This window comes from Carassius auratus, unplaced genomic scaffold (genome assembly GCF_003368295.1).
Source record: "Carassius auratus strain Wakin unplaced genomic scaffold, ASM336829v1 scaf_tig00214794, whole genome shotgun sequence".
NCBI lineage: Eukaryota > Metazoa > Chordata > Actinopteri > Cypriniformes > Cyprinidae > Carassius > Carassius auratus.
In genome coordinates this window covers 90,116-112,493 of record NW_020527807.1, presented here as the reverse complement: position 1 = coordinate 112,493, position 22,378 = coordinate 90,116, and the positions used below count along the sequence as shown (strand labels likewise).

The 22,378-nt window shown below is 40.0% G+C and overlaps 1 protein-coding gene across 1 annotated transcript in view; it reads right to left on the bottom strand.

Annotated features, from left to right (window-relative positions):
- Nucleotides 1-22,378, bottom strand: part of mboat1 (membrane bound O-acyltransferase domain containing 1) — a gene marked incomplete at its 5' end in the record, with an annotated part of 123,308 nt that overhangs the window by 62,607 nt on the left and 38,323 nt on the right. Inside the window, one exon of the mRNA XM_026258780.1 lies at nucleotides 66-169. Within this exon, the coding sequence (XP_026114565.1) occupies nucleotides 66-169 (104 nt within the window). The remainder of the gene's footprint in view (nucleotides 1-65; nucleotides 170-22,378) is intronic.

Sequence of the window (22,378 nt, the reverse complement as noted above, 5' to 3'; positions counted from 1 at the left end):
AGCATTTGAAAATGTTGTAATTAATACACTGTTTGCTTGTCCTTTTCATAAGTAACCAAACAAACCTCAATCTCCCAGATGCGAACATTGGAGATGAGGTCCCAGGACACTTCTCCCCTTTCATTCACACCACTGACTCCATACCCCGCTGCATTATGGATGGCATCCGCTATAAATGGAAAAAGTGCATTTACTATACAATTTATGACAATTTTAGATAATGTGTAAGGACACCCACACTATTACATGTTGATGACTTTCCAATAGTTAATTTATAAATCAAACATTTATTTCAACCAACACAAAGCCACATGACACAACCAAAGTTCAACATAACGGCAGTCTGTTTTATTTAATTTGTGTTATCACAGAATTGCACTTCCTAAAGCAAATGCACATCCTAAACATTTAATGTAGTTCCATAAATTATATTCCAGTTTGGTCTGGTACAACAGTTTACATTTATGCAATGCTTGTTTTATTTCTAACATGAACAGGAATCTGAGAGAAAATTTGAATGTAGTCTTTAGTATGTCACCTATCCTATGTCAGACATCCCAAGTTCCGGGAGTCTCCCGCATATTGAAAACGTCTTCCTGAGACCCGCAAATTAGTTAAAATCTCCCGGAATCTAGGCCGAGCGAGCAAAAGCGCGCATGTGAAACAGATACTTGCTGAGTCCCAATTCGCATACTATCCGTCCTAAATAGTATGCGAAACTAGAATTAGTACGTCCCAAATCATAATATGTTGAAAATAGTATTCCAAAGATACCCGGATGGTCTACTATTTCCGGTTAGAATTCGAAAGTGCAGATCAATACACACTCTAAGTGCTAATATTGCCCACAACCCATTGCGTACGGGAGGGAGGAGCTTTGCGATGGCTTTGTGGTGATGTAAACATGGCAGGCGGGTGCAGCAGCGGAGATGCGCCCTCAGCTTTTAAGTGTAAGAATTCAAATGTTTAACCCTAATTAAAGTTATATTTTATTTCGTTACACACATTGCACATGAACGTCAGAACCAGCCGCCTCACAAACGACCTGCGTTTGGTTCTACGACGACGCAGCCCTGCTTTCTCACTCCTCAACTTGGTAGAAGCACACATAGTAAAATGTATTGTGAAAAAAAAAACGATGAGAAAAAATGATGGAAATAGTAAATACAATTTTATTGGACATAAAGAATGAATGAAACGTTAACAGTTGTGGTGTGCGTAACTAGTCAACCACGTTGTCGTTCATGTTGCATGACGTCATCGAAGTATGTCCCAGAGCGTGCATACTCTTTTGCTACACACTCAAAAGTATGTACTTTTCCCTCACAAAAAAAGTACATACTTTTAGTAGTATAAGTAGGCGAATTGGGACTCAGCAACTATGTTTCAAACCGTGTAGCGCGCGCACGGCAGAGAGGGAGAGGGAGCGAGAGACCTTGAGTGTGTGTGCTAATGTGCATGTGTACGAAGCGCATGTCAGACAGAGAGCATCCTGATTGGCCTGTTTCTGCAAATGAACCAATCAATTGTCAGTGTGGGCGGGCTTTTATCTCTTCTCCCGTACAAAATGAACCAGTTATGTCTATCTAGAAACAGGAGCACCATGGCAGAGGGAAAGTGCCACAAAAAAAAAAAAAAGTATAAGACACATTTTAAGGGCAGACTACTCGAAAGTGTACCCCTGTCTTATAGATGTAAAACATAATGAGTCTTACTCAAGCATTGCCCATGGCAGGCTAAATGATTGCAAAAGGCATGTTGAGGTGAGTTGACAAGTTTCATTTCATCTGCATATTATTCAGGCTAGTTGCCAAGGCTAAATTAAAACAACAAACTCTTTAGACCTGTTTAAAGTTGCAATGGAAAATAAATAAAAGCAGTTTACATAAATTGTATAAGCAGATTATATAAATAGTAAAAGTAATCTACTTATTTAAACATAATTAACGAATAGTTACATAGGTCTATAGCTTATAGAAATAATATTTTATGCTATATCTTTTAGGGACCACAACATGTTAGGGAGGCTAAGCACAGGGAAGTTCTCCCATTCAGATAGGCAAAGTCTCACTGAGAAGGTGACTACAGCTGAGATGTATTTCCTTCCTTTTTTTTGCAGGTTGGGATGTCTGCTATGTTCTTAAATTGGTGCATGTGACAGGCTGACCTGCACAATATATATATATATATATATATATATATATATATATCTAAATCTGCGCCTTCACCAGGCTCCCGACAGGAGTGAGTGTGTTAGAGGAGGGGCGCTGGACGAGTCAGGGCAGGCGGCGTGTGATGGGGCACATTCAGAATATGTATGCTACCCAAATAAGATAATGACTAAAAGTAAGTCTTTGAGAAGGGGGTTCTCATGCCAGGTGCTCATCTCCTGTTTTCAAAATGCATCACAAACTGCTTGAGAAAGCAGTAAACTAATTCCACATTGCACAAGGTGGAAACAACCTTACGCCCGTTGCATATTCTTTTAGGGTCCCATGTTAACAGATTACAGGCCCGTTCCAGTAGCGGTGCATCTGCAGCAGTGCAGCGATCGTTTACGTACCAAGTAGGAGACTACAAACGCGTCCTGTGTGAAAGCTCATCGAGTCCATGCTTCTTAAAAAAAAAAAAAATCCCTGAAACAAACCTTTAGCTGCATCCATGTTAGCACATCACGTTTGATGTGGTAATTTCACAGTAGGCATACACACAGGTGCGAAGACTCGTTCTTGCCCCCTACAGTGCAATTCGGCTAGGTATACATCCGCACTAAAATATCAAGGTGAAAGTCATCATAGCTTACTTAGTATAGACCCAGCTTCCAACCCAAATTTGATAATAGATTAACGGCGATATTTTTTTAAAATCGCCTGATAAGGGTCTCACGTTAACGCAGCACGTTAACATCGATAACAGCCCACCACTAATTTTTACATATATTAACAATATTATTATTTCTTGTAATAGTAATTGGCGGCCCACCTGCAATACCATCGCGGCCCACAGGTTGAAAACCACTACTCTAAGGTTTTCAACTTAGATTTAAATTCAGATTCTGAAAAGACTAATCGGAGGGAGACTGGAAGAATATTCCAAAGCTTAGGCCCAGCAATTGAAAAGGCATGGTCACCCCTCAACTTCAATCAAGATCTCTGGTCCATCAGCACTCCCTGCTCAGAAGACCTCAGCGATCTAGCAGATGTATTTGGGTTTAAAAGATCACAGAGATATTCAGGAGCTGTTCCACTCAGAGCTTTAAAAACAAACAGGATTTTTTTTTTACTCAATTCTGTAATGGACTAGTGCAGAGTGCATAATACAAGATATGATCAAATTTGCAGGTGCCAGTCAAAAGTCTGGCAGCTGCATTGTGAACCACCTTAAGTCGATTTATATTTGATTAACTTTTTCCCATATAAAGGGAATTACAATAATCAAGCCGTGATGACACAAAGGCATGGATCACTCTCTCAAGCTCTTGTAATGATAAAAAATCTAGGCTTTTTTTGTAATCACTTTTATTTTTTTTATTTTGCCAAGATACAATAACAACAATAACTTGTGCAGTTACATTACTTGCAGTAATTGCATTAAACATAAGCAATATACACCACACATTACTTAATTACAAACCCCCCCTCCCCTGCCCTTCCTCCCTCCCTCCCACCCACCCTTCCACTTCCCTAGGGAGCACATGTCACGTACGGTGATACAAGAAGCACGGGAGAGATCCAAATGCAAGTAAAAAGGTTTATTGAGGGCAATCCAAAGGGATAAACAGTCCAGGCAGGGTCAAAACCAGAAAATCCAAAAACATAAAAACAAAACAAGAACACACGGGAAGAGCAGACTCTGGAAGGTATCATTCATACGACAAGGACTCCGTGACAAAGACTCAGACAGACAAGGATAATGAGGAAACTGGAGACAGGTGGGGGAACAATCAATTAACTAAAACAAGTAGGAAGGTGACCAAATAAGGGAACAGGAAGTGATAAGATGACAGACACCGTGGGAACGGAGGACACCTAGTGGACACCCAGGGAACACAACCCAGACACTGTGACAGAACCCCCCCTCTACGGAGCGGCTTCCAGACGCTCCACAATAGACAACACAGAGACCAGGAGGGAGGCGGACAGGCGGAGTCTCAGGGGGAGGGACGGAGGGCCAGAGAAGAAAAACATGGGGAACAGACACCAGAATGTAACACAACACAGGAAGACCAGGAGCAGATGACCACCACGTGGTCGATGCCGGAGTCCAACAGGGCGGAGCAGAAGACAAGCACGTCCCTGTGGTTGAGGCCGGAGTCCCCCAGGGCGGAGCAGCAGACCACCCAGTGACTTGACTGGACTCTGAAAGTTCAACAGTGACCCGCCTTGTCTCTGGAAGGTCCCCGGTGACTAGCCCTGACTCTGGAGGGTCCACTGGAACCTGACTCGACTCTGGAGGGTCCACTGGAACCTGACTTGACTCTGGAGGGTCCACTGGAACCTGACTCGACTCTGGAGGGTCCACTGGAACCTGACTCGACTCTGGAAGGTCAACAGGAACTAGCCCTGACTCTGGATGGTCAACGGTAACTAAACCTGACTCTGGAAGGTCGACGGTGAATAACCCTGACTCAGGAGACCCTGACCTCCATGAAGTTGACTCAAGAGGGTCAACCGGGAACTGACTCAACTCTGGAAAGTCAGTGGGCACATGAACCGACTTTGGACTGCCTGTGGAGACGTGAGACGCCTTGGCTTTGGGCACCACCTCTGGAACGGCTTTGGGCACCACCTCGGCCTCCGGAACAGCATCGGGCACCGCCTCGGTCTCCAGAACCGCAACGGACACTGCCTCGGCATCGGGCACCACCTCGGCCTCCGGAACCGCATCGGGCACCGCCTCAGCCTCCAGAACAGCAACGGACACTGCCTCGGCCTCGGGCACCACCTCGGCCTCCGGAACAGCATCGGGCACTGCCTCGACCTCCAAATCGCAACGGACACTGCCTCGGCATCGGGCACCACCTCGGCCTCCGGAACCACATCGGGCACCGCCTCTGCCTCCGGAACAGCAACAGACACTGCCTCGGCCTCGGGCACCGCCTCAGCCTCCAGAACAGCAACGGACACTGCCTCGGCCTCGGGCACCACCTCGGCCTCCGGAACAGCATCGGGCACTGCCTCGACCTCCAAATCGCAACGGACACTGCCTCGGCATCGGGCACCACCTCGGCCTCCGGAACCACATCGGGCACCGCCTCTGCCTCCGGAACAGCATCGGGCACCGCCTCGGCCTCCAGAACAGCAACGGACACTGCCTCGGCCTCGGGCACCACCTCGGCATCCGGTACAGCATCGGGAACCGCCTCAACCTCCAGGACCGCAACGGACACTGCCTCGGCATCGGGCACCACCTTGGACTTCTTGAGCTGTGGCGCTGAGCTGGCAGCCATCTTGTGCTGTGGCTCTAAGCTGGCGGCCATCTTGTGCTGTGGCGCTGGGCTGGCGGCCATCTTGTGCTGTGGCGCTGGGCTGACGGCCATCTTGTGCTGTGGCTCTGAGCTGGCGGCCATCTTGTGCTGTGGAGCTGGGCTGGCGGCCATTTTGTGCTGTGGCGCTGGGCTGGCGGCCATCTTGTGCTGAGGCGCTGGCTCAGCAGCCATGACGTGAACCGGCTTGGGAATCTCTAGGATCTTCGATAACATCTTGAAGTTATCGAGAAAGGTGTCAGCGGCCATCTTGGGCGTTGGTGCTGAGCTGGCAGCCATCTTGCACTGTGGTGTGAGGCTGACGTCCATCTTGCCTCGTGGTGAGGGGTTGGTGGCCATGCACCGCAGCGGCGCTGGGCTGACGGCCATCTTGTGCTGTGGCGCTGGACCTGCGGCCATCATGGGCCGTGTCGCTGGCTTTCCTCGGGAAACTGGAGACATGTGGGCGAACAATCAATTAACTAAAACAAGTAGGAAGGTGACCAAATAAGGGAACAGGAAGTGATAAGATGACAGACACTGTGGGAATGAAGGACACCTAGTGGATACCCAGGGAACACAACCCAGACACTGTGACAGCACACAGACTAGACCAAAGTCATGATCAGGATTACAAATTGGACCTAACGAATTACCAAAGATGAAAGACACAAAAAGTCATAACAATAGCTTCTTTACATACTCTGCAGCCTTTTCCCACATCACCAACGTTTTTAGCCTGGCATTATTAAATACGAGCTGATGACCACTCCAGGTAGATCACCTCAAGAACAGCTTGAAACCTGTGTTTTATTGATAATTGGTGTGGAGGAAGCCACCTCAGAACAACAATTTTTTTTCGCTGCAGTCATGCCAGCCAACCAGATTTTACGCTCTCAGTGATCTCAGTGATCTTAAGTCTGGAGTCGTCCTTTAGAAGAAACAGCGCTGGCTCCAGCGGGAACTTCCTCCCCACCAGAACAGACATCTTATCTGCAACCTTGCCCAAAAATCTTTGTACATCTGGACATTCCCATAAAACATGTATTAATGTGTCCATGGTGCCTTGACTACAAAATGTACAGTAGGGGTTGGGGACTAGACCTAATAAATGTCTTCTACGTGGTGTCAAATAACTCCTATGGCAGATTTTGTAGCGGATTAATTGGTGATTTGGGTTTTTAGAAGACCCAAATACATTATTCCACACCACCTCCCAATTAATGGTCTCCGTTCCAAGAGGTATATCCAGCTCCCACGATCTATACCCAGGCAATTCTTTAGTGGTGTATGACATGAGATTGTTATAAATGAATGAGATCATTTTCTTTCGGGGTGCTTTTTCCATGAGAGACACTATAGGATGAGTCTTTAATGCAGACCCCCAGGGAACCTTGAGTGAATTAAGAGCTGACCTTACCCTAAAGTAGAGGAATTGTGAATTTCTTGGGATACCAAAGTGGGACATTAGAACAGGAAAATCTAAAATTGAATTTTGCCCTGAGATATCTCCCAACGTCCAGATCCCATGTTGAGCCCACAGTTGAGAAATTTTTTGCCAATACCCTGTTGGGGGTGATATTGGAAGCATAGAGCTAATAAAGTTTATATGCGGAAGAATATTCATTTTGATTGTGGCCATGCGGGCAGGCAAAGACGATGGAAATGCTGCCCACTTCACTAGGTCATCCTCGACTTTTTTCAAAAAAGCTGAGTAATTATTCCTAGCTATTGCCTGTATACTGGGACTAATTTAAACACCTAAATATGTGGCCTGTTGCACCACTGGTATACGGGACTGGATATTTAATTTCTTCAGGTCCGTATTCAACAGCATTAAAGTTGATTTGGAGTGGTTGAGCTTATAGCCAGAAAATGTACCTGTGTTCTATGATTTTTAGGACATTCGGAAGGGATTGCTGTAAATCCGAGAGGTAAATAAGCGTATCGTCTGCATACAGAGAAACGGAGTGTAATGTGGACCCTATTTTAACTGGAGCTACTAATGTGCTTTGGCGTATGTATTGGGCTAATGGTTCGAGTGACAAATTAAAAATGGCAGGAAATGCTGGGCACCCCTGCCTGGAACCACGACTTATACTGAAAAGATCAGAAAGGTGCCCAGCTGTAACAAACCTTGCAGAGGGATTAGAATATAATACTTGTATCATTTTAATAAAATTTGGGCCAAATTTGAATTTTTCCAGGACATTCCACAAATATCTCTATTCCAAGCGATCAAACGCCTTTTCTGCATCAAGAAATAAAAGTCCACAGGATAGTTCTGTCTTTTTGGTTTCAGAGATAATATGCAGGAGCCGGCGGACATTATCTGATGCCTGTCGCCCTGTAAGGAAACCAGTACGATCTGAATTTATTAACTTCCCACTAACTATATCAAGACACATGGCAATAGCTTTGGAATAAATTTTTATATCTGCATTAATTAAAGAAATTGGGCGATAGCTTGAGCAATTCTGGGGGTCCTTCCCTGGTTTATAGAGTACCGAAACAAGTCCTGTGTTGAGATCCCTGTGGAAAAAGCCCTTTTCTATAGCTGAATTAATAGTATCTAGCCAAATAGGTCCTATACTATTCCATTGTTCCAGGTACAGCTCCACAGGTATCCCATCAATTCCCGGTGAGCGACGCCTATTGGTTAACTTTACTGCTGTGTGTAATTCCTCTAGTGTTATGGGGATATCCAGGTCCTTAGATTCATCGTCTGACAGCTCAGGTAAATTCAAGTTGTCAAAAAATCAATCAAATAAGTCCTGTGAGAATCGGTCTTCCGAAGAATAGAAGTTCTCAAAAAAATATTTAAATGAATTATTAATGTCAGTTGTTTTGGTGAACAATCCGTTCACTGGACAATTTATAGAGGAAATGTTAAATTGGTTTTCTTGCTGTTTTAATGTTAACGCAAGGAGACGACTTGGTTTACTACTGTCAGTGTAATATTTGTGTTTAGTGATATGCATCATGAATTCAGCCTGTTGCCTCAGCGTATTATCTAGTTCTGCCCTCACAGACCTAAGCTTTGTTACTACCTGATTACCATAATTTCCTTAAGCTCCCTCTCTAATTCACAGCAAGTCTGTTCCATTTGAGTAATCTTTTACGTTCTACTCTGATTAAGATAGGATGAAAAACCAATTGCATTTTGGCGCAGAAAGCCTTTGATTGCTGACCAAACAACCGCTTTATCTGAAACTGAGTCTTTGTTAATATTAATAAATTCCACTAGTTTGGGCTTAATTTATGCAAGGTATTTTTTGTTTCTCAACAGAGTTGTATTAAATCTCCACCTAGACGATTTACCTTTTAAAAAGTCAAAATTGAATAAAGTCATAATTGCATTATGGTCAGAGATAATACGAGGTAAGAAAACCATCTTATCTATTATTGGGTTCAAGTCTGGCATGGATAAAATGTAATCTATTCTTGAGAACATCTTATGATAAGGGGAGAAATAAGTGTAATCTCTGGCTGTAGGGTTCTGAAGCCTCCAAATATCAACCAAGTTTATATCCTTGACAAAGTTCTTTAAAGCCTCAGAGGATAAAGCTTGTGCACGTGTAATGGATGGACTAGAACGATCTAAATTGCAGTCAAAGAATGTATTCATATCTGATCCTATAATAAGTGAGTAGTTAGAGAGACTCAGCAACTCTTTGGTTAGTCAAAGGAAAATAGGACGAGTCAAAAATCGTGGGGGCATAAATGCTTACAAAAGCTATTTTTTTACTCTGAATAGAGACCCCACAGTAAGCCAATCTCCCTGTGTTGTTAGAGTTAATCTTCTCAATTACCAAATTAAGGTTGCGTTTCATTAATACCATAAAACCCCTTTAGTCTTAGAGCCATCTGCCTAGGATGCCACCACTTTGTAATGTTTATTCTGCATTCAACGGACATAAGCTGGTTGTAAATGTGTTTCAGATAGGAGAGCAATATCAACATTTTTCCTTCTCAGGAAATCTAGGACTTTTGTTCACTTAAATGGTGAATTTAACCCTCTAACATTGAGGGACAATACAATGTAATTAGTCATCCTGGTAACCTCTAATCAAAATACAATGTGATCCTGATATAAAATGAAAAATAAAAATATTCTGTGTGATCCCCAAACCCCCCACCCCCTTGTGATAAACACTTGACATCCTTGGCACTATCCTTGATTTATCTACTCTCCCTAGGAGAGCTATCAGAGCATTAAATCTTAACATATAACGCCAAAATCAATATAATCCATTAATATATGGTGGGAGCAATATAGTGTAAACACATACCTAAAACAGAAAAAGGGAACGGACGTAGAGTAATATAATAAAATATAACAAAGTTGGCACAACACCACCCCTGGAAAAAAAAAAAAAAAACTGAATATAGTGCCCTGGGTTAAAGTCATTCCAAGAACTATGGTCAATATCATCCCTGTAATTTGGAGATACTGGTTTACCTCCCATCCTGTCATTGACAACACAGTCCTTGTTTGAGCTGAAGTGTTGATTGTAGAAAGTTTCAGCAGTCTCTGCCGAGCTGAATGAATGCCGGGATCCCATCAAAGTACACCACCAGCGTTGCAAGGTATCGTAGGCTGAACTTAACCCCTTTCTCATAAAACTGTGATTTTACTTTCTTGTAAGCGTTGCGCTTGGTCACCAGCCGAGAGTTCAGATCCGTGAAGATAAAGATTTTCCTGCCCTCGAAAAAGAGCTGACGCTTTTGTATAGCCAGTTGCAGGATGCGCTCTCTCTCCTGAAAGCGATGGAAGCAGAGGATGAACGGCCACAGGTTTGGGTCAGTGCTCAGTTTAGGCATCGGCACTCTGTGACATCTTTCCAACTTCGGGGCTTTTGACAACAGTTTGACCAAGAGTTCAGACATGAACTTCAATGGACACTTCCCCCGCTCGCTGTCCTCCGCAACGCCGAGGACCCTAAGATTCGTATGCCTTTGCCTATTTTCATACCCGTCCAACATGTCCCTCAAATCGTTGTTTTCTTTCGTGAGGCCCCGCACGGAGGACCTCAGCTCCGCCACGGATGATTCCAATGTGGAGATCCGGTCTCTGTGATCTTTAATCACGTCCTCCACCTCGTTGAAGCGAACTTCGTACGACTCAACTTGTTGTTTAACAGCTTCTAGTGTATTTTGAATTGGCGAGAGCGACGTCTTTATTAATTTTGTCAGTTCTTCCGTGATGTTATTTCGGTTCTTTTCGAGTTCAGCCACCAACATGGATAGCATTAGCTGCTCAGCCGCCATGGAGCGTGTTGTACTTTTGTTCGAAACCTTGTCCTTTCTATCCTTGTCTGACATCCCAAACTATAATTCAGTAAAAGAAAACTGTCGGTGAAAGGTTATAGTCACTTTATAGGCATAGATTTAGGAATAAAATAGTTTTTTTTTGCTTTTGATCGCAATCTTAATTGGAAGTAAACTGGATTTAACTACAGCATTTATCTGTTTATTGAACTTGAGTGCAGATTTAAAAATAACACCCCAATTTTTCCACAAACAGTTTTCTGTAGGAGTACAGATCTCTCAAATAACAGTCGGTGGTTCTCGAAGATCCAAACACAATGACCTCTGATTTGCCCTCATTTAGATGTAAAAAGTTTGAAGAAAACCAAGATTTAATATCAGACAAACAGTATTCAGTGATACTAAGTCTATTTTATCACAAATGAAATGAGACCCCATGCTTGATAAGGATGGACACCAGAGGAAGCATATATAATGAGAACAGAACAGGGGCCAAAATGGAGCCTTGAGGAACTCCAAAATGCAAAATAGAGCTACATGTAGATGAAGAAAAACTATCAAGACGAACAGAAAACATTTTGTCTTCAAGACAGGATTTAAACCAGTCAAAAGCACAACCTGTAATGCCTACATTGTTCAAGGCGTGATATAAGGATTATGCGATCTAAAGGATCAAACACAGCACTTAAAGAGCACCTATTATGGCATTTAAAATGTTCCAAATATTGTTTTAGAAGTCCCCAACAACAGTTTTGCATGCATGTGTAACCCCTCTCACCCGGGTCCTCTCTGACGCTCCTCGCACTCGCTCCGAGCGGGGCTCGATCCCGGGTCTTCCGGCATGGGAGGCGGACGCACTAACAAGGAGGCTAAATGGCTACAGCCACTAGCATCTGTCGCTAGTGCGTCTCTTGAGATCTGGGAGTGAGGTTTACCTGCACAGCACTACTCGCTGGCCTCCGTTACACTCACCCCCCTAAACCTCACTCCCATCCGGGTCACAGCACCAATGTAACCCCTCTCACCCGGGTCCTCTCTGACGCTCCTCCCACTCGCTCCGAGCGGGGCTCGAACCCGGGTCTTCCGGCATGGGAGGCGGACGCACTAACAAGGAGGCTAAATGGCTACAGCCACTAGCGTCTGTCGCTAGTGCGTCTCTTGAGATCGGGGAGTGAGGTTTACCTGCACAGCACTACTCGCTGGCCTCCGTTACACATGCAATGACAAAAAAGACTTAAGTTTTCTTATAATATGAATTTATTTTTACTTGTTTTGACAGCGATTCTCAAATGATTAGTTTAGTGATTCACTTTTCAAAACCCCGCCTTTACGTTACATTAAGCGAGTAGCCCAGAGTTCATATTGTAAAAGCACAATCAGTCTTTGTTTTTGTTAACTCGATGCATAAACATAACGTTTTACCAAAAAATAAAAAAAGCAGTAACGTTACGTTACAACGAGGTATGGCTCTATTCTTAAAGAAACTCTGAAAACTATGATTCATATATCTCAATACAATTGTCATTGAAGACCTAGAAGCTAAACGGTGCTTACACAACAAACCAAACAATTATTATGCATGCTACATAAAACATAAAAGCAACAATTATTAATAACACTTACAGGTTGTGATATGGAGGAGGAAGCTGATGCAAATACACTTGGAACTGAACCTTCCTTCAATATCAGCTAGCTCGCTAATCCAAGTTTGATTGCATTTAAGTTGGTAAAGCAATCATCTTCAAAATGGCTTGAACAAAGCACAAGGCTCGGACTATACTTCTGTGGTACAGTTGTATATATGAATTGGAGCAACTTAGTCTTCAAATGCTCATCCTTGGGCAGATGAAAAAAGTTTGCTTTTGAGTCACACTTCAGAACACAGCGTCTCATCGCCATGATGTTTTCTAGTTTTCACTGGCGTCTTGGAGCGCAATAAGTGGGCATATCGTATTCAAATAACTTGACAAGTTGACGTCATCTAGTCAGAGAAAAAGCTTCGGTCTTCTAACGATTCATAAAAATGACTGAGAGTTGACTCTTACTATTGAAAGACAATAACTTTTTATACAGTGCACTGTCATATTTCAAACTTTGCAGGATGTTTTTTTTTCACTTAGATCTTTGTTACACACTACATGAAAGGTACATTTCAAAATTCCATGATAGGTGCTCTTTAAATCTAATAGTAAAAGTATCACTGTGTCCCCTGAATTTACAGATAATTAAATATCATTCAACAATTTTAAAAGTGCAGTCTCAGTGCTATGATGTTTTCAAAACTCAAGATTGAAATATTTCAAAAATACTATATGACTCTAAAATACAAAAGGCTTTTGAAAGAAAATATTAATTTGTAATGTGTCTATAATTTTATAGGATGGTAGGGTCAAGATTAGATTTTTTAAGCAGGGGTTTAACAATTGCATGCTTCAGATATTTTGGGACAGTCGCTGTAAGAAGATACTTGTTTATTATAGCTAAAATTCTTGGCCCAACAACATCAAAGACCTGAAGCAAGAACAGTGTGGGAATGATGTCTTGTGGACATGTAGTTGGTTTTATCTGCTTAATATTATTTTGAAAAGAGTTTAAAGAGATTATCTGGAATTCATTAATGGAAGAATTTCAAAGAGAGGGGTCAGACCAGTCACAATTTGGAGGTATAATATGCTGTCTTATGTCAACTATTTTATCTGTAAAAAACTAAAATACTAAAATAGTAAAAAGGGGTTCATGACAGATTTTTGATACCTGATTAATGACTCTTGTAATATTTCAAAAAGAACACTTTTAATTTATTTTTTTCAACTTCTGTTCAGCTCTATGATATGAACATCTATGTTCTTGAGTGGTGCAATTTAACCAGGGTTCAGGTTTAGATTTTTGCCATTTTTCTCTCAATCTAGCCACAGAATTCAAGATGTCATTGCATATTGAGTTTAAGAACATGAGATGTTCATCTACATTTGAGATATTTGACGGGGAATCAAGACTATTCTTAAGACAAGCCTCCTCGAAATGCACATGAAAATATCACTAGATTAAGAGCTAAAAAAAAAAAGGAGTCTGTTAAAGTAACCTCCTAGTCTTTGAAACTTCATTTGGAAGCAAACAAGTAAATATAACAGGCATATGATCAGAAAAACTTAACCTGAGTATTTCAAGTTCACAGATTGAAATACCATACAACAATACAAGATCTATGCCCTTGTTTGTGAGTTGCACCATTCACCACTTGAATAAAATCAAAAGAGTCAAGCAAATTAATAAAATCCTTGGCCAGGGAGTTTAACTCCCAGAAAACATGATTGTTGAAATCCCCCATGATCATATTTAAGAACAATGTCACCTAAGAAGTTTGATAATTTGTTTAAAAATCCCTTAGTGCTAAAGCACCCAGGGGGATGGTTGCTGTACGGCGTGCAGACTGTTGGATAAGCCTGCAGCATGCACAATGCAGAGAAAAGCTCTTTTAGTAGTGACCACCGCTGACCTGCTCTCCTTATATAACCGCACTGCAGAACCGGGTGCGTGATGCAAAGCTCACACGCCAACATTCATTGGCTTGTGTTGTTAACACTCGAAGGTGATTGGGCTCTCAAGCGAGAGAACATCACTGAAATAATGTTGAAAGTGACTTACTGAAAGGGAATTAGAGAGAGACAAAACAAGCACTCAAATGCAAGAGAAAATGGCATTTATTAATAAAAAAATAAGACAAAAAAATTAAAATAAGGCCAAGACAGTGCACAGCACAGTAAGGCAAGCCAAGACAAGTAAAGAGAAACATAAGATCCATATGACAATACTTTGAGATTTGAACATTAAACAATGAACCAGCTGGGGTACTTTCAGAGTAATGTGTTAAAGTTGTGGTGTGGAACTTTAGAGGATTAACACTAGCTAGTGTAAACAGCCCCCTCTGGCAGTGTAAATACGCAGTTACCTTTATCCGGGACATTTGCTCCTATGCGCGCGCCTGACCCATCTGAAATATTTTTCACAGACGCCATTTTCTTTGCTCACAATGCAGCTCATATGAGGATGGAAAACAGCAAAATAAAGTGCATAATCTTACTCATAAATTGTTTTTTGTAATATCATATCGTATCATTTATTTGCTGTGTGCACATAAACTTTTCTCAACAACATTTCCTTTCACTCGCGATGCGGAACAGACGAGGACGTCAATTATTTTCTATAAGGGGATTCTGAAAGTAAGTGTTTTTATCTCATTTAAAATATGTGTTTATCAACATTATATTGATTTATAGCAATATTTATGTGCTGTTCTTTCCAAAACTTTTTCTTGAGAGGTAACATTATTTTCTCTCACTCACGAGGGGCAGAAGACTGTGAATTTGGTTTTATCAAAGGAAAACACCAAAAGTAAGTGTTTTACCTCGTATTTACATGTATTTTCATTACAGCTAATGAAATGGAAGTCTCACCCATGGAAGTCTGCTATAGGCAAATAACGAGTAGAATAACAACGTGCAGTAAACAACAAGTGTGTTCTTAATATAGATAATAATAAAATTGTAAGATAGGACACATCAATTGTCAATATCAAGCAGCATATTCAATTTTCATACAAGAAAAACGGGGCAGAGCAAAGATAAACACTTACACGTGATAAAATGCAATTGTAAAAGTTTTCATAAATAAGAATAGTGATGTTACTGACACAAGGAAGGGTAAGCTGATCATACCTGCACTGTTAAACTTTTCACAGATAAGAATAGTAATGTTACTGACTCAGAAAAGGGTTAACTGGGCGAAATGGCTCTGTGACAGTTCTCACAAATCAGAATAGTTATGTTTCTGATGCAGGGAAGGGTTAATTGACCATAACTGCACTATGAAAGCTTTCACAAATCATAATCAGAATCAGTGATGTTAATGACTCGGTTAACTGATCAAAATCGAGCTCAACCTTAAGCAATGATTTTGTATTCCAGCAGTCTGCATGTTTATTGGTATTATACGTTAAACATGAAGAATGTCTGTCTTTCACATTTCTTACTAGCAGACTTGCCAAGGAGTTTATGGACAGGAACTTCGCTATTGAAAACCTAACGCACGTATACATTTCTTTGCAGTTTAAATAAATCATACATGTCATATATTTCAAACAGGGCATCTTGCTTTATTAATATTTATTATGAATATCTTAGCAAACTTTAACAACATAAGGGCAGATCCCTTTAGTGCTGCTGATGACGCTTTGAAGACATGCTAAAGGGAACGAGGATATATCATTACACTTGATTCAATTCCTCCCTCACCAGCAAAAGGTGACGTCGCCTGTACGTTGCGAACATCCGTTTAGGTCCGCAGTATTTCTGCTTTGTAACATTAGCTGATGGTCATTCTGAGGACATTGACTTGCTAATGCATTTGATCCTCCTTTTAATGTATGTTGGCGGACATTTGTAACATTCCCTTGTGGACATTCCGAGGACATTCGTCTGAGCCAGTTTGCAAACTTCCCTATTTCATCACTCATCTACCATTTCCATAACAATACCTGCTAAATCCAGTTGCTAATACATGTGCTTTTAACATCAGACCTGATACCTTGCAACTCAGACAAAGGAAAAATTAAAATAAAACTTTAAACCATATTGGATTTTAAAGGGGATGTGTTTATTTCTTAAAACAAAATCCATTACTTTGACTAATGGAATGCAAAATTATTGTTTGTTTAGTATTGTTTTGCAGATTGATATTATTACATCAACCCTCTACGGACATCTTGGCAATTGAATCGCCATTGGCTAGTAATAATTTTTGTTTACTCGCCAGTCAGTCACGCGTTATAATAATCAAGTATCATTTAAGAATAGAACTTTAGTAATTAGAAGTAACTTGATAACTATGTTTGAATGTGTATTAACTGAACGTTTTAACTGGACTGGTTGTGGTGCTTTTTTGGTCATTCAGTGTTTCTGTAAAAAAAAAAAAAAAAAGTGAAAAGTGACGTGACATTCAGCCAAGTATGGTGACCCATACTCAGAATTCGTGCTCTGCATTTAATCAATCCGAGGTGCACACACACACTGTGATCACACACCCGGAGCAGTGGGCAGCCATTTATGCTGCGGCCCCCGGGGAGCAGTTGGGGGTTTGATGCCTTGCTCAAGGGCACCTAAGTCGTGGTATTGAGGGAGGAGAGAGCACTGTACATGCATTCCCCCCAACCTACAATTCGTGCCAGCCCGAGACTCGAACTCACAACCTTTCGATTGCCAGTCCGACTCTCTAACCATTAGGCCACGACCCCAAAAATACTGATAATATATTAATAATACGAACTACTAATAAGAACTATAAAACACACTAAGGATTACTAAGGATTAATGAGCTAGATTCATGAATATTAATCAGGTTTTGTGTGTTCGCTCGAATTGATTTGCTAAAATCAAAACAGGGATGATAATAGGTGAGCGTTAGCCAATGAGATTGCCGTTCAGCCGACAGCTGTTCTTAAAAGTTGAAGTCTTCCATAGTAACGCCATTATTTTGACAGGAAAATACAACAAATAATATTGTTTAAATGTAGTGCATCAACCTCTCTCTCTCTCTCTCTCTCTCTCTCTCTCTCTATGTGAGTGTGAGAGAATGTGACGGCGGTTTGTGTGCCTTTACACTAGAGTTTACGGTACATTAAATACAGGTGCGTTGCGCATCCATTGAGGAAAAAAAAAAGCACAGATCGTCTGATGGAGAGTCAGCTGAGTATTCCCGAGTGAAAATATATCTGTGCTAAACTTATACTTAGCCTCCAACTAACACACTGGCGAGTAAAAAAAAAAAAAAAAAAATAAAAAAAATAATATATATATATATATATATATATATATATATATATATATATATATATATATATATATATAGTAAAAATATTAAACATGAAGTTCACGTTAAAAATGAATAACTTTCATTTCTGGAACAATAAATTATAATCTGTAATTAAAGATGTCATCAAATCACTAGTATGTTTTCATTCTAGTGAAAGTAGTTAGTTAGGTAATCATTTAAACATAATCACGATACTCTTCAATATCATTTAAAATAGTCTACAATTAGGCCCTATATATTCCACATGCATGAAGAAAATAAGATTCAAACCCAGGAGCTAACAAAAGAATGTTAGAGTGATGAATGCAGCCAAGGAAAGCATGACAAATAGAAAAGCACATGGCTGGAAAAGAAGGTGGAAAATAACATAGGCAAGGCAAATAAATCTCTTTCTATCCATTTACACGTTTAACTGTTGGTCAAGCAACAAGAAATGCTACTGTAGGAAAATTATTATCTTAGCTTATTGCATTGGTATAGCATGTGCAGCTCAAATAACCAAAAAAACTGTGAGATACAAGCAAGTGACGATCAAATGCATATGATCAAATGATGTCACTCTTTAGGGTACAATGCATGTAATGCTCAGCTGTGTAGAGACATTTAACGGTTCTCCCGGTGATTTGCTTAGACACGACATTCTCTTTCGTCAGTCGAAAACTTATTTTCAGGTTATTTTTCAGGCTTGCTGATGTTGCTTCCGTTGTGTACTGCTGCTGGTTGTTATATAAACACTTTTCGAAGCTAACATGTTAAAGCTAAAATGATTAAACTTATCTGATATCGTCGAATATTGAACTTAAAAAAATTATTTATATGGTAATTAATACATACTGAGACGCTTATATGCAGCAAAAGACCATTTGGGTGGCCTATCTTTATGTGCACTAAATTTTGGAAAACTTGGTCTAAATCCAAACTGTCAACAGACAAATATTTTTTTTCAATTGACAAACTATAGTCCTAGACATAAAAGTCATAACATTACTGAATGTGTTTATTTTTTATTTTTATTTTTTAAGTTAGAAACGATGGGATCTGCCATTGTATTAATCACAGCTGACAACCACAACATCAGAGTATATAAATTATATTATTGTTATTATTATTAGGGGCCAAGCACCGAAGGTGCGAGGCACCTATTGTTTTTGTTGGCGTTCTTCTTATTATTATTCTTCCGACTGGGAGTCTATGGCAGCCCATAGAACCGAATGCGGGAAAGTTGTAATGGTTTGACATTCTGATAGAGGACAGTGCCAACATTAAGTACACCAATTTTGGTGTGTCTAAGACATTCCCTCTAGCGCCACCAACTGTCCAAAATTTCACTTTCATTTTGTTAATAACTTTTTAACCGTAAGGCCAATCAACAAAATTCTTTTTTCCTCTGATTTCTGAGCTCATGCCGATTTGATTGCACCCTATGACGTCATTTTCCTTCATATAAATACGGCCGCCATTTTGAATTTTTTGAAAAACCTACTTTTTCGAACTCGTCCTAGACGGTTAGTCCGATTCACACGAAAATTTAACCAGATCATCTTCAGTCAGTGCTGACCAAAAGTTATGCAAATCAAATTGATTCGTCAAACCGTTTTCGATAAACACTCAAACTAATTTTACAAAATCAGTCGTAAGGTAAGATATCACACTATAGAGACTGTCTGTTCCCCGAACTAGAAAATACAAAAAACGTCCAAACCAAGTTAAGATTAACAATTTTATTGAGGTTCAACAAATAAAAAACAGAAGCAATATGGATAAACAAATGATAAAGCTTGGCTTATTGAATATCAGATCCCTTTCTACGAAAACACTTTTTGTAAATAATATGATCACTGATCATAATATAGATGTACTCTGTTTGACAGAAACCTGGCTAAAACCTGATGACTACATTATTTTAAATGAGTCCACCCCCCAAGATTACTGTTATAAACATGAGCCGCGTCTAAAAGGCAAAGGTGGAGGTGTTGCTTCAATTTATAACAACGTTTTCAGGATTTCTCAGAGGGCAGGCTTCAAGTATAACTTGTTTGAAGTAATGGTGCTTCATTTAACATTATCCAAAGAAACAAATGTTAATGATAAATCACCTGTTATGTTTGTACTGGCTACTGTATACAGGGGCACCATAAAGACTTTATTAAAGAGTTTGGTGATATTACATCCGAGTTAGTTCTGGCTACAGATAAAGTTTTAATAGTTGGTGATTTTAATATCCATGTTGATAATGAAAAAGATGCATTCGGATCAGCATTTCTAGACATTCTGAATTCTATTGGTGTTAGACAACACGTTTCAGGACCTACTCATTGTCGAAATCATACTCTAGATTTAATACTGTCACATGGAATTGATGTTGATAGTGTCAAAATTATTCAGCCAAGTGATGATATCTCAGATCATTATTTAGTTCTTCATATAGCCAAAATTGTAAATTCTACTTCTTGTTACAAGTATGGAAGAACCATCACTTCTACCACAAAAGATTGTTTTTTAAGTTCTTCCTGATGTATCCAAATTCCTTAGCATATCCAAAACCTCAGAACAACTTGATGATGTAACAGAAACTATGGACTCTCTCTTTTCTAGCACTTTAAATAAAGTTGCTCCTTTACACTTATGGAAGGTTGAGGAAAACAGTTTGACACCATGGTATAATGAGCATACTCGCACCATAAAGAGAGCAGCCCGAAAAATGGAGCGCAGCTGGAGGAAAACAAAACTAGAGGTATTTCATATTGGTTGGCGGGAAAGTAACTTATCCTACAGAAAAGCATTAAAAACTGCTAGATCTGATTACTTTTCTTCTCTTTTAGAAGAAAACAAACATAATCCCAGGTATTTATTCAATACAGTGGCTAAATTAATGAAAAATAAAGCCTCAACAAGTGTTGACATTCCCCAACACCACAGCAGTATTGACTTAATGAACTACTTTACTTCTAAAATCGATACTATTAGAAATAAAATTGTTCCACTCATTCTCTACTATAGGAGAGGAAGAATTGTATAAACTTGTTAAATCATCTAAACCAACAACATGTATGTTAGACCCTATACCATCTAAGCTCCTAAAAGAGGTGCTTCCAGAAGTCATAGATCCTATTCTGACCATTATTAATTCCTCACTGTCATTAGGATATGTCCCCAAAACCTTCAAACTGGCTGTTATTAAGCCTCTCTTCAAAAAAACACAACTTGACCCCAAAGAAATAGTTAATTATAGACCAATCTCGAATCTCCCTTTTCTGTCCAAGATACTAGAAAAGGTGGTATCCTCACAATTATATTCCTTCTTAGAGAAAAATGGTATATGTGAGGATTTTCAGTCAGGATTTAGATCGTATCATAGTACTGAGACTGCTCTCCTTATTTGACACAATTGACCACAACATTCTTTTGCATAGACTTGAACACTTTGTTGGCATCAGTGGAAGTGCATTAGCATGGTTTAAATCGTACTTATATGACCCCCATCAGTTCGTAGCAGTGAATGAAGATGTATCATATTGATCACAAGTGCAGTATGGAGTACTGTGTTAAAAATGTAAAAGATTGGATGACAAATAATTCTCTCCAATTAAATTCAGATAAGACAGAGATATTAATTATTAGACCAAAAAACAATACACAGAATCTTGTAGATTACAACCTGCAACTAGACTGATGTACTGTTCCTTCCTCTACAGTCAGAAATCTGGGTGTTATATTAGACAGCAATTTGTCTTTTGAAAATCATATTTCCAATGTTACAAAAACTGCATTCTTCCATCCTAGAAACATTGGCAAGCTACGAAACATGTTATCTGTTTCTGATGCAGAAAAGCTAGTTCATGCATTTATGACCTCTAGACTGGACTATTGTAAGGCACTTTTAGGTGGTTCTCCTGCTTCTTCAATAAACAAGCTACAGGTAGTCCAAAATGCAGCAGCTAGAGTCCTTACCAGGTCAAGAAAATATGATCATATTACCCCAATTTTACAGTCTCTGCACTGGCTACCTATTAAGTTCCGTATCAGTTACAAATTATCATTACTTACCTATAAGGCCCTAAATGGTTTAGCTCCTGCGTACCTAACTAGCCTTCTACCACGCTACAACCCATCACGCATCCTAACGTAACAAAACGCTGGACTTTTGGTAGTTCCTAGGATAGCAAAGGTAGAGCTTTTTCACATTTGGCTCCCAAACTCTGAAATAACCTTCCTGATAATGTTCGGGGTTCAGACACACGCTCTCTGTTTAAATCTAGATAAAAAACGCATCTCTTTCGCCAAGCATTCGAATAATGTATCTATTAAATTGTGAGTGTAGTTGCATCTGATCAAATGTGCATTTTTATTCATTAGCTTGGGTTAAACTCATTTAAGTTTGTTGGATCAGCAGCTATGCTAATGATGTCTCTATTTTGTTTCTATGTTTTGCCACGGGAACTAGGATTTAAACAAGCTCCATTCTGGATCCAGAAGAGATGATGCTGACCCTCAGAGGACCTCAGATGATGCTAACCCTGAATAAACAAACAGAACTAACAATTATTGCTACATGTGTGACTGCATCATATAATAATTATTAATTAATAATATTAATAATGTTCATCGTCTAGCTGACTACGTCTTATATTAATTTTTTCTAAAAATCCTATCAAACGTGCACAAACTGACAGTCACCACCATAAGCTACTACTAAATATTGTAGAAACATAATTTTCTGTAAAGTTGCTTTGTAACGATTTGTATTGTAAAAAGCGATATACAAATAAACTTGAA